Source organism: Cynocephalus volans, chromosome 9 (assembly GCF_027409185.1).
Source record: "Cynocephalus volans isolate mCynVol1 chromosome 9, mCynVol1.pri, whole genome shotgun sequence".
Lineage (NCBI taxonomy): Eukaryota > Metazoa > Chordata > Mammalia > Dermoptera > Cynocephalidae > Cynocephalus > Cynocephalus volans.
Window position 1 is genome coordinate 1,638,568 of NC_084468.1, and position 12,067 is coordinate 1,650,634.

The following is a 12,067-nucleotide window of genomic DNA, read 5'->3' on the forward strand; positions in this document are numbered from 1 at the left end:
GAACCTTGAGGACATTATACTGAGAGAAACAAACAAGTAACAAAAGGGCAAATACTGTGTGATTCCAGTTCTGAGAGGAACTCAGAGTAGTCAAATTCATAGAGGTGGGCTGGGGCGGGGGGCTGGGAGTCATTGTTTAATGGGTACCGTTTCAGTTTTACAAGATGAGAAGAGTTTTGGAGATGGATGGTTGCACATTATAAATGTATTTAATATCACTGAACTGTACATTTAAAAATGGTTAAGATGGTAAATTTTGTTAGGTTTATTTTACAATGATAAAACATTTTTTGAAAAATATAGTCATTGAATTAATCCAATGAATGAGTTAAGAAAAATTATACAGCTATAGGGAAAGTTACTGAAGTGGAGGACTGCATGAAATAAATTCTCTGGATTGCAGCACAGAAAGACAAAAAGATGAAAACTCTGTAAAGAGGTTAAGAGACAGGGAAGACAGGAGATCTGGGGGAGAGGCAATGTGAGAAAAGAATTTTGGGGAATCTCTGTGACATATATTATCTTACTGATGAAACTCACCAGGTTTTGAGCAGGATAAATAAAAATAAATCTATGCCTAGATATGTTGTTGAAAAACAGACAAACAAAAAAACCCTGTAGGATACCAACGACTACAGAGATTAAAAGCAACCAGAGAGACAGGTAAGAGCATATTCCAGGGATCAACAGTTAGATTGTCAGATTTCTCAAAGTGTGATAAAAGCCACATGAACTTCAGAGTGCTCAGGGAAAATAACCCACCCCTTCCATTGCGCACCCTGCTTAACCTATCACTTCAGACAAAGATGCAGAGAACTTAACCATCAGTACAATGTAGTTGAAGGAAATAATAAAGGAGCTATTTCAGGAAGAAAATTGAACTTCAGAGTTAAATGTGAGATCCAAGAAGTAATGGTGAATAAATAAGTTTGTGGATATGTGGAGAAATCTAAATAGGTTGTGCAAAGTTGTGATGGGTGGTGATGACTGCTTGGTGGAAGGAGGGAATATGAACATAGGGAGGCATTAAATACAGTCACAGGGAGTGTCAGAGGCACGGGGCAAAGCCAGGGGGAGCTTCTTGTTTTGGGTGGATGGAGGGGAGAGATTTTATTAACTTTAGAGTTTGTCAAGTATCCATGTGAAAACTATATGTGAAATTACCAAATGAGTAGAAGCAGATGGTGTAACTTCCATACTATTAAAGGGTAAAAAACACCATGAAGAAAGTCAGTCCAGTAGAAGGTGACATAGGAAGAAGAGAAAAACAAGTGATAGTAATTGGAAAGCACAAGGTGAGAACTAGAGAATTCAAAGATGTCAGAAATCATAATAAATGTAAGTGGCTTAAATTTGTAAGTTAAGACTAAGATTCACATTGGCTAAAAATAAGGAATCCAACTTGAATCTCTGTGATATATGTAGTAAAAATGAACCAGATAGGTTGTAAAAGTATGAAAAAAATGTAAAACTTAGCAAATCCTAATCTAAAGAAGGATGCTATTGCTATGTTAATATCAGATAAGCTAGACTTTGAAGAACACATTGCTAAAGGCCAAAAAGGGTCACTACTTAATGGTAATAAGGAAAGCTCATGCCAGGCCAGGTAGAAGAGGGCCTTGAAAGGGTCCTGACTCAGCTCTTGCTATTTATGGTTGTGGGGATTGAGGGGACCTTGGGCTGCAGTGTGAGCTAGATGTGTATCTGACAGCTTGGGAAGATGTTAAATGTAGGGTTTAATGAAAAATCAAAGAGAATAAGATCTGTAGTCAGATTAAGAATCCATACATAGGATTCTGGTAGAGGAGAGTGGCTGTTCACTTCCAGGGGTGGGGGGAGGGGACACAAAGTGCATCTCCGGTGAAACTGGAGACAGACAAAACAGATTTATCAACCTAAAAGTCCCTCTGCAAGCAGAGACCAGCAGCACCTGTGCAGAACAGGTGTGGAGGCCTGCTGAGTGGCGCTTGCCCCGAGCAGACTGAGAGCTCAGAGGGCAGTGGAAAAAGGTGTGGTGAGTTGAGAAGCTGAGATGACACATCTTAGAAAGGACTATCTTCCAAACGTAGGGCAACACTCTGGAAGGCAGGGAGACGGGGCCTGAGCACCGCGAGCGGCTGTGAGCACCTGCAGAGATATGGGTTATATGGTAAATCAACCTCCATCAAACCAACAGTAGAAAGGGTGCCCCTGTGACAAGAACCCTGGGTCTTTCCAATCTGGCCAGTAACTGCTCCAAAGATTCACACAGCTTTCCCTGCCCCTAAATTATAAAACATATCTCCCACACTTTCCTAGCTCTTTAATCCACCTGGAATTTATCCTTGTAAGTGAAGTGACGGGGAGACATCAGTGCTTGCTAGGTGGATGACCTCGGCCCTGGCCTCGCCCCCACTGAGCACCCTGCAACCTGCCTCTGGGGCTTGGGCCATGCTGTTTTCATAGGAGTGCATCATGAGCACTGTGACGCCTCCCAGAACACATCCACCTTTCCTGTACAAGGCTTCAAGATAAAGCACTGGCTAGTGTGGCAGATTTATCGTTCCATATGGACAGCCTGACCAGGTTTATTTAAAAATCATTAATATTTCTATTGAGATTGTGGTAAACTTACATCTGGGAAGATTTATATTTTTACAACATTCCATCTCCTAACCGGAAACAGTATTTGTCACTGTTCGTTCACGTCATCTTCTATGCCCTGCTGTAAAACTGTCAAGGTATCTTTGCACCAGAAACTCACTCCACTTACACACGTGCATTTCCATGATTTTGTGGCTTTGCGTATGTGAGAGGAGGGTAGAGGGGAAGGAAACCCGTGCACTCAGCTTCTCTGCCTTGTTACGGAGTCCGTAACTCCGTTGTCTCTTTCTCTGAAAAAAACCCTTCGCCTCTCCTCCTCCACTGGTTTTCTCCTTGCCACACCACGCAGCACTTGCGGTACTGGGGGGACAGCCGCAGCGAGCACGCCTTGTCTCATTTCTGAATCTAGCCTGAGTGTTTGGTTCATTGCAACCACACAGCCAGCGGCAGCTTTCCGTATCCTTCATCAAGCTAAGGAAGTGTCTTCTAATCCTGGTTTCCTGAGGAGTTTTCATCAGGAATGGGTTTGAATTTCCTCAGATGATCTTTTAGTGTTCATGAAAGTGATTCTGGGTTTGTTTTCCTCCTGTACCTCATGACTGGGGTGTTCAGCCATCCTTGCACTCCACTTGGTCACAAGGGTCGGCTCCTTTCCCGGTCTCCTTGTGCCCCATAGCTGCGGTGTGTGCTCACGGTTCCTGGTCCCCACTTCCTGCTTCTCTGCCATGTTCACACAAATCCACACTACTGGGCTTGGAATTCACCCTTGGATGTGTATATATCTTTGAAAATATATTTTGTGTGTTTTTTAAAAAGAAAAACAATATTTTCTACTGTTTCTGTTTTCCAACCTCTAAAATTCGTTCCTCTGACTTATCTTGTTGTTTTGTGTGTGTGTGAGAAAAGGTACTATAGAATTAAAGCTCAAGTGTTTTCATATAAGAAAGGTTTTGACACATAGTTATAAAGGGTCTGATATTCAGAATATATAGAAAACACTTGCAAATCAGTTCAGAGAAAGATAAAACAGGGTAAAGACGTGGTGGACTGTCTGCAGATGAAAAAATACACATCCCAGTAAAAAGGAAGGGACACTGAACCTCACTAGTAACATGAGAGGTGTGGGTTAAAATACTGTGGGCCCATCGGGATGCCGCAGGTGTTGAGGACTGGGGCTGTCCTGCTGTGGGCAGGCGACTGGCACTGTTCTCATCTCAGGGTTCTAGAGCATGTAGGTGGGCATGTTGATTGCAGCAGCATCACAGCACAGCTGGGAAACAGCTTAAAAACTCGCCAGTAGAGGGCAGGTGGCGTGTGCACACCTGTGCAAGGAGTGTGAGGAACAACATGAGACTGCAGCTGGCCGCGTGCTTGTGCCTAACACAGCGTGCTGCAGAGCGGCAGCTTCTGATGCCTTTTTTGTTTGTAAAGGAGCCAGGGGTGTGGGTGTAGATTAAGTTTTGGTGTGAGTGTGTAGAAGGGACACCAGGGCCAGCCCGTCCTGGGCAGGGGCACCTAGGGAGGTATGTTGTGGCAGGGTCTGGGTACATCGTGGCCACTGTTGGAAGCGGTGGTGTGTGAACAGTGATGCCCAGGCCTGCTGCCTTCTTCTGAAGCACGTGCTCTTGGGTCCGGGAGAAACGGCCGTGGACCTCTGGGCTTCTGCACTTTGGTGTCCCCTTTCAATACACCTGCGTTGACTGGTGACTGTGGTCCTTTATCTGGCCATTGAAGCCTCCCCTCCCTCCCTTTGGTTACTCCCCTCACAGAACAGGGACCCTACCCAGTTGTGCAGTGGGTCTCGAGACTTCCAGAGTGAAGAGGTCAGGCTCTTGTCCAGTCTGTCCTTTTCCCTGTTGCTTGGCACTGGTGCTGTCTCAGTTTTTGCCCCATAAGATGCAAATATCCTTTTGCATACAGGCAGCTGGATTTCAGTGGTTGATTCCCAGGACCACAGTGTACTTTTATTTGTGACTCTCACTGCTTTCTCAAAACTGTCCCGCTAGCCCCGTGGTGGCCCCTCATCATGGTGAAAGTGACATCAGCGTCATAGACGCAAAATCAGAGCTGTCATTTTAATTTGCTTTTCTTCGGCTACTTGGGAACTTGAACATCTTCCCTTCTATCCATCCGCCTGGATTTACTCTTCGGGGAGTGTTTGTCGCTATCCTGTGCCCGTGTTTTAACTGGGTTAGTCTCTTCTTGTCTGTCGGTGCAAGTTTTTTGTGGGCTGTGATGTTGGACTTCAGTCATTTGTGACACAAGTATTTCTTCCGGCTCCCTTGCTTGTCACAGACGGTGTTGGGGGCTTGGCTCCCTGTCCCATTTTTACCATGCTCGCCGGGGCTTGGTCCCTCCATGTGGTCCTGGCCTGCCCTCCATGAGCGAGAGAAACAGGACTGGTTTGGGGGTGTCCTGTCCAAGTTGACATGGGACACCATGGTTTTCAGTACAACAAGCAACACTACTTGTCCAACATATCTTATGACAGTGAAATTCTCTTTAAAGATAACATGTAATTGTTAAAAGTTGACCACGTATATCACTTGACTTTCCACCTTATAGGACCGTATAATTGATGCTGGCCCCAAAGGAAACTATTCTCGATTTATGAATCACAGCTGCCAGCCCAACTGTGAGACCCTCAAGTGGACAGTGAATGGTGACACCCGAGTGGGCCTATTTGCTGTGTGTGACATTCCTGCAGGTACAACACTTGGTGACTCAGCATGGGGGCTTCTGGCCATGCGGGCAGCAGAGCGTCTATTGCTGGATGCTGCACGTGGCCAGACTGAAAAGGCTCTGGGGGAGGTGGGTGGTGGTTTGGAAGTTTTGTTTTATTTTGAGTATTTGTTTTATGAGGCAAAATTGAAAAGCCATGGATTATGCCATATAGATATGAAAATAACAGCATATTTTACAGACCTGAGAAAGCTCCTTAGTATTCTAAAAAGAAGGAAAGTGTTTCTAGTGTGGCGTTTGTCTCCTCTCCTCCCAGGGACAGAGCTGACTTTTAATTATAATCTTGATTGTTTGGGCAACGAAAAAACGGTCTGTCGATGCGGAGCTTCCAATTGCAGCGGATTCCTTGGGGACAGGCCAAAGGTAAAGTCATTGCAACTTCCTTTCTACGAAGCTCTGTGTATTTCACAGCTGCTGTTGGCATTTCAGACATTTCAGACATCTGGGAACACGTGTCTTCTAGCAAACAGTGGCTTCTTCCAAGTTGACTTGTTGCTGTAACGGGCAGGAGCGAGGTCCCTGTGGTGGGTGGGGACAGCGGGTTTGGAGCATGGTCTGGCAGGCAAGGCCTTTTCTTCACGGAGGCCAGTTCCAAGTTCTTCACTGGACATGTTTCCTGTGGCCGTCATAGCACAGCACCGCAGACTAGGGGGCTTAAACAGCAGAAATTTATTCTCTCTCAGTGCTGGAGGCCAGAAGTCTGTAGTTAAGGTGTGGGCAGGGCTGTGCTCCCTGCAAAGGCTCTTTGGAAGAATCTGTCCTAGGCCTCTCCTCCAGCTTCTGGCGGTTTCCAGCATTCCCTGGCTTGTAGAAGCCTCACCCCGACTTCTGCCTTCATCTTCATGTGGCATCCTCCCTGTGCATGTCTGTGTCCAAATTTCCCCTTTCGTTAAGGACACCATTCGTGTTGGATTAGGGCCTACCCTGCTCCAATATGACCTTAACTACATCTGTAGCAACCCTACTTCCAGGTAAGGTCACATCCAAGGTTCCAGAACGTAAATTTAGGGGGACACTTGCACCCAGAACAGTTATTTCCCTCCCTGTGCTGCACAAAACCAGGGACTGAGCACATGGGCAGCAGTTCAGCCTTGTCAGTGGTGCTTCCCAATGGCTGCCGCCCCTGCTGCCATTTTCCCACTGACGTTCTCAATGAAGAGAACTCAGGAGGCAGTATGGGGGGCGGGCAGGGGCTCTGTGTGTGGGTGGCATCCCTCGCCCATGTGTCCAGTCAGCAGGTCTCAGAGCCTTGCGTCTGCCAGCCACTAAAACACGTTACCACAGGAGGCTTTCGACAAAGTTTGTGCTTTGTCAGTCTTTGTGCTCAGCTCAAGGCACATGGGTCTAAGATTGTGTTTGGTGACCACCCCATCGGGCATGTCCCTTTTTCCCTCTTTTCTTAACACTGGACTGCCTCCGCCAGTACCCGAAGCTCCTGTGTCTGACCCTTGCTCTTTTGACCTCTCTTTATGGTCTGCCTTTTGTTGCTTCCGTCTGTGTAATTCTTTTAAGTGAACTGTGCTTATTCTTGATTCTAGACCTCAGCATCCCTTTCTTCAGAGGAAAAGGGCAAAAAGACGAAGAAGAAGACCAGGAGGCGTCGAGCAAGAGGGGAGGGGAGGAGGCAGTCAGAGGACGAGTGCTTCCGCTGTGGCGACGGTGGCCAGCTGGTGCTGTGTGACCGCAAGCTCTGCACCAAGGCTTATCACCTGTCCTGCCTAGGCCTGGGCAAGCGGCCCTTCGGTAGGTGACTGGGCTCCATGGCAGCTTCTTGGGGGAGCCCCACGTGTGTGACAGGCTTTTCCCACTGGACTATTGTTCTCACTGGGCCTCTGCTGACTGAGTTCACCGGGTTGCAAATTCATTGGTCACTCATATAGTGAAAGTCCTCACTTTCTTTTCACCAGCTGCACATTCTAGATCTGTGCATTGAGCACAGAAGACATGTGGTGAGTGTGGAGCCTGTGGGAGCCCTGGTTCGTGTTGGAGCCTGACATGAGCCATGCCAGGTGGTGGTGGGGGAAGAGGGAGGCGGTCCTAGGAGCAGAGCTCTTCCCAGAAGGCTCTCTGCAGCAACCCAGGACAGGAGGGCCCGGAGCCCCTGCCCAGGAGGCACAGGCATGCTCTCCTCCAGGTGACGCCTGTGCCTCAGGAGGCAGAGCTGCAGATCTGCTGATCTGCTGTCTGTGTGGAAGAAAACAGCAGGTTCCACTTGCCTCCACCACCACATTTTTCAGACAGATCATGGGCATCACCATGAAAATAGTAACTGTAATCTCAGAAGAAAAGAGGCCCTTGCCCAAAAACAAACCGAAAAGCTATAATAAGAGACGTCATACCTGTTCATTAAAAAAAAAAGTGTGCGGCAAAAGACGACAAACCAGGGTTAACAGACAAAAGTGGATGATAGAGTTATCCCTGACCTAACACAGATTCTTCACAAACTGATGCCAGAAAGATCAATGTCGGAGTAGGGAATTGGTCCCCTGTGAATAGGAGGGTCACGGGGCAAGCCAGAGTGGACAGCAGACCCATGCGCAGAGCCACAGCCACAGAGCTGTCCCTGTGCTTGTCCCCTCAGTGCTGGAGTGCCAGTCTCGCACCCAGTAAAATTTCATTCAGGTGCCAAAAGGTAGTGAAAAGCTAATCCTCAGTGTTTAGGGGCCTGGTGGTCACTGCTGACCTGGAGGCCCTGCAGAGTTCAGGCTCCACTGGGAGCCTGTGCCTTCTACGGAGGCTGGATGGAGCAGCCATGTCCCTCATTGCACCAGGACTGTTTTAATTTGCATTCGACTAGACAGGTTTTTTTTGTCATTTGTTTTTTCTCTGGCAGCTGGCTGGTATGGGGATCCAACCCTTGGCCTTGGTGTTACAACACCACGCTCTGTCTAACCAACTGAGCCAACTGGCCAGCCGCGTTCTTCAAATACCTTTCACTCAGGAAACGTTGAAGTTGCTGTGGCTCCATGGCTCCTGTCTGCTGATGTTCTGTGCTTTGTTGCAGGGAAGTGGGAATGTCCTTGGCACCACTGTGACGTGTGTGGCAAACCTTCCACTTCATTTTGCCACCTGTGCCCCAATTCGTTTTGTAAGGACCACCAAGATGGGACAGCCTTCAGCTCCACCCAGGATGGGCAGTCATATTGCTGCGAGCATGACTTGGGGACAGAATCAGGTAGAAGCACCAAGACTGAGAAACCCTTTCCAGGACCAATGAAGTCGAAGGGCAAGAGAAAGAAAAGAAGGTGTTGGCGGAGGGTCACAGAAGGCAAATAGCGCCGGGCGCAGCTTGGCCAGATCCAGGGGCGGCGACGGGCAGCCAGCCCTGCCTGCGGGGAGAGGGCCAGCATGGGACTGGCCCGGAGGACCCAGGTCATAGCCGCGCGACAGACGTATAGGCCTCCTGGGAGGGAGCGCCTCCCACCACTGAGCCACCCTCGGCAGCGTCCGCTGCGTCTGCACTGATCACCGTCGGAGCCATGGGGCTCGGCATCCCAGGACACACAAGCCTTACTACACAGCATTACAGCTACACTTGAATTTCTATGATGTCAAGGTGCCCTCCCACTTTATTTTTTTAGGTTAAAGGTATGGTCAAAAATTAATTGGCATATGAAATGTTTTTATCTCACCTGAAATGTATAGAATAGTATTTTTCCTAAAGGATCACTATTAACTCTTTAATCCTAATATTGCTCAGCATCTGCTTACAGTGTTGTCCTCACTCAGGAGAGAACAGGGTGGGGTCTGCGCAGGGACAGACCTTGGATTCCCTGGAAACCATGATTTTGATCATCATTTTGCTCTTTGGAAAGTTGTATGATTTTTTTTTGTACTAATGTGAATTTTTCCTCAAAATGCTTCTTTTCCATCCTAGTGAGAAGCTGGCCCCACGGGTGGCGAGAGTGGCAGTGTTGTAAGGCCTCCTCCCACAGTACTCTCTTCACGGATCTGGACTAAGTGCCAGGCCGTCTTTCCTGGTCTGGCTGGTCGGGCCACTTCTCACCTGGGACTGTCTTCTGAACACACTAGGTTATCAACATTTGGGGGAAAACCTTGTATATTTTTTTCATTTGGTTTTTCTTTACCAGTTTCTGGCTTTTGTTGTCAGTTTATTTTTTGCTAAACCTGTTTCACGAATCACCACCAACTGAAATGTGTATTTACTGATGTGACCCTGAGTTCTCAGGGCAAGACGGCATGACTCAGTAGGGGCATGACACCATAGTCTGTGCAGAATCCAGGAAGTGAGGACGTAGGGAATCCCTGAGGGTGCTGTCAGTGACAGGCACTGGTCTGGCAGGGACCCAGCGGCTCGGTCTGAGGAGACACCCAGAGTTCAGAACTGGTGCCATGTAAAGTGGTTTCCGTCTCATCACTATGTGGGCCTGTCAGCAGACGACGTGGATTGTGCTGCGACAGCCAGGGCACCAAGAAGCACTTCTCCCAGGGCCCGAGGCCTGCCTGGTGTATGCATGCCTGCTCTGATGCCCGTCTCCCCATGAGGCTTCAATTATCTTATGTATTGTTAAAAGGCCCAGCCCCCACAAAGTGAGAAATATCTGAGAAGTACTAAGCTCTCTTTGGAAGACTCGATTCTTATTTTCTGAGGGTTCCTCTTGACCCTGGGAAGTTTGGAGCATCCCGAGAAAGGAGGAAGGCACTTGTGTGGCCTGAGGGGCTGCCTGTCTCCACGCCAGGGGGCGAGAGACCCCTCAGCAGCAGGTGCTTTTTCTTAATCTAAGGAGAACATCTATTTGCAGAAAAGTTTAGTTATTCCTCAAAACTGCACCTGAGGCTGCCTCTTTCTTTCACATCCTCTCATCTCACCGTGTAGTGTGGCGGTCTATGCTGGGCCTAAGATTGACTGCTCATGGCTCTGACCTGCACTTGTGCTGCAGGTGTGAGGACCTGCAGGGTCCGGCACCTCCCGCAGCACTGACCAGGAGAAAGTTTTACTGACTGGTGGCCGTCCCATTAGCCTTTCTCCTATCATGGTCCAAAAAAAGTAACCATACAAAGGACCAAAAGAAAAAAGCAAAAGCTTTGCAGTTGGCTGACTCCTTCTGCACGTGTAGGCTGCGACCTCTGGAAACGCACCTGCCTGTAAGACAGGTGACTGGGTGTATTTTTTCAGTTTACAACTCTAGAACTCTAACTTCTCTCAAATTGTCTTCACAAAATACTGGATTGGTCCAGATTTATGCTGTTTATGCCCTAAATTCGGAAGGTTGTTCCGGTGACAGGCTGCGTGGCATCCCCAAGTGCACATGGCTCTGGCTTTTGGAGCCCCTGGCCCTGGGGACTCCTCTGACAGGTGTGGACTCATGTCACTTGTCAAAAAAGATCCTTTCCTACCAGCCGAGGGACTTCTGCATAAGATCCAACATTAGAATTGGTTTTGCAGTACACTTTGGGGAGCAGACCAACTTTTGTATGTGACAATAGTAAAATCTTACGATTTTTGAGTCACTTTGATATTATTTCTAAATTATTTTATATTCTGAAGGAAATATGCAAAAATCTTAAATGTGGTTTCCCTTTCAAAAACTTAAAACTAATGATCAAGTAACACTAACTTTGAAAATTTGTAGACGACTGATTTATAAATCCAAGTAACACAAGGATTTGCAGTAGTGGCTCTGAACTTGAAGGGCCTTTCCCCTTCGGGGCTGGCACACAGCCGTGACCGTGACATGACCAGTTCTCTGACCTGCCAGCTTTTGTTCTGAGTCTGGGGGAGACTTGTTTTTGAGGGCTGGCTTTCTGAACATCTGTCTCAATCCTTTGTCAATGTGAACAAAACACAGCAAACTGTCAAGCTCCTCAGGTCTCCTTGGCATCAGAAACGCACTGCATGCTGCGCCTAGACCTGTGTTGCACACACCGGGGGCGTGTCTGTGCCAGGACTGGCCTGAGGACATGGGTGTCTGGCACACTGTGTGTGCAGTCACAGGGATGTGGCCACTCGTGGGGAAATGCCTCTGGCACCTAAAGTGCTGAGGATCCAGTTGTCCTGTCCTCTGAGGAACAGCCCTCCCTTCCCCGCGATGCCTGCCCAGGGCTGCCTGGGTCCCACACACTCAGGTTTGCGCTTCTCGATACCTTTGAAGTATTTATCTTGACATCTAAACCATGATGCATACAATGCCCATCTTCCAGAATTACCTTATTTTTAATTGTAATTAAAGATAAGCCTGTTTTAATTAAAGTTAACTCAAGCTGTCAGTTGCCAAATATCTTGATCCTGTAAGTGTAGCTGATGACTGTTAGGCAGTCGAGTAAGATACTGTGTCCACTGGGCACCGTGGTGTCACCAGACCCTGTTGATGTGAAATGCCCCGTCAGAAATTAAATATAAATTTGAACATACCTATTGGTGTCTAAATTTGATACAATGTAAGGTCAGGTTCCTTTTAGGAATACTGGGTGCTATCACCAGGTTTGATAGTTAGACTTAAAAACTTGAAATTCACTTGGGGGGGTGGGGGGGATATACTGAAATATAGATTTGAGAATTGCCAGGTGGGAAAAATAGCATTTAAAGTGGAAAGTTGTGTTTGAAAAACTGTGTACAAGTATTTTTGTATTAAAAAAACTTTAAAGTCTTTTTTCTTACACTTATTTTATGATTGTGTTTTGAATTTTTTCCATGTTTCCAGTTACTTTGAATTCCAAGGCATTTGGCACAAAGCTCTTACACCCCCTCACTCCGGGAGGGCCACTGTCATCTCACCTTTGA

The 12,067-nt window shown here is 47.5% G+C and overlaps 1 protein-coding gene and 1 non-coding gene across 2 annotated transcripts in view; both read left to right on the forward strand.

Moving 5' to 3' along the window:
- Positions 1 to 11,799, forward strand: part of NSD2 (nuclear receptor binding SET domain protein 2) — an 89,800-nt gene extending 78,001 nt beyond the window's left edge. Inside the window, exons 19-22 of the mRNA XM_063107294.1 lie at positions 5,149 to 5,290; positions 5,582 to 5,688; positions 6,864 to 7,068; positions 8,330 to 11,799. Of these exons, the coding sequence (XP_062963364.1) occupies positions 5,149 to 5,290; positions 5,582 to 5,688; positions 6,864 to 7,068; positions 8,330 to 8,601 (726 nt within the window). The 3' untranslated portion in view covers positions 8,602 to 11,799. The remainder of the gene's footprint in view (positions 1 to 5,148; positions 5,291 to 5,581; positions 5,689 to 6,863; positions 7,069 to 8,329) is intronic.
- LOC134386709 (small Cajal body-specific RNA 23) lies at positions 4,917 to 5,040 on the forward strand. Its single transcript, XR_010024533.1, has one exon. It is a non-coding gene; the product is annotated as a small Cajal body-specific RNA 23 (non-coding RNA).
- Positions 11,800 to 12,067: the final 268 nt, after the last annotated feature.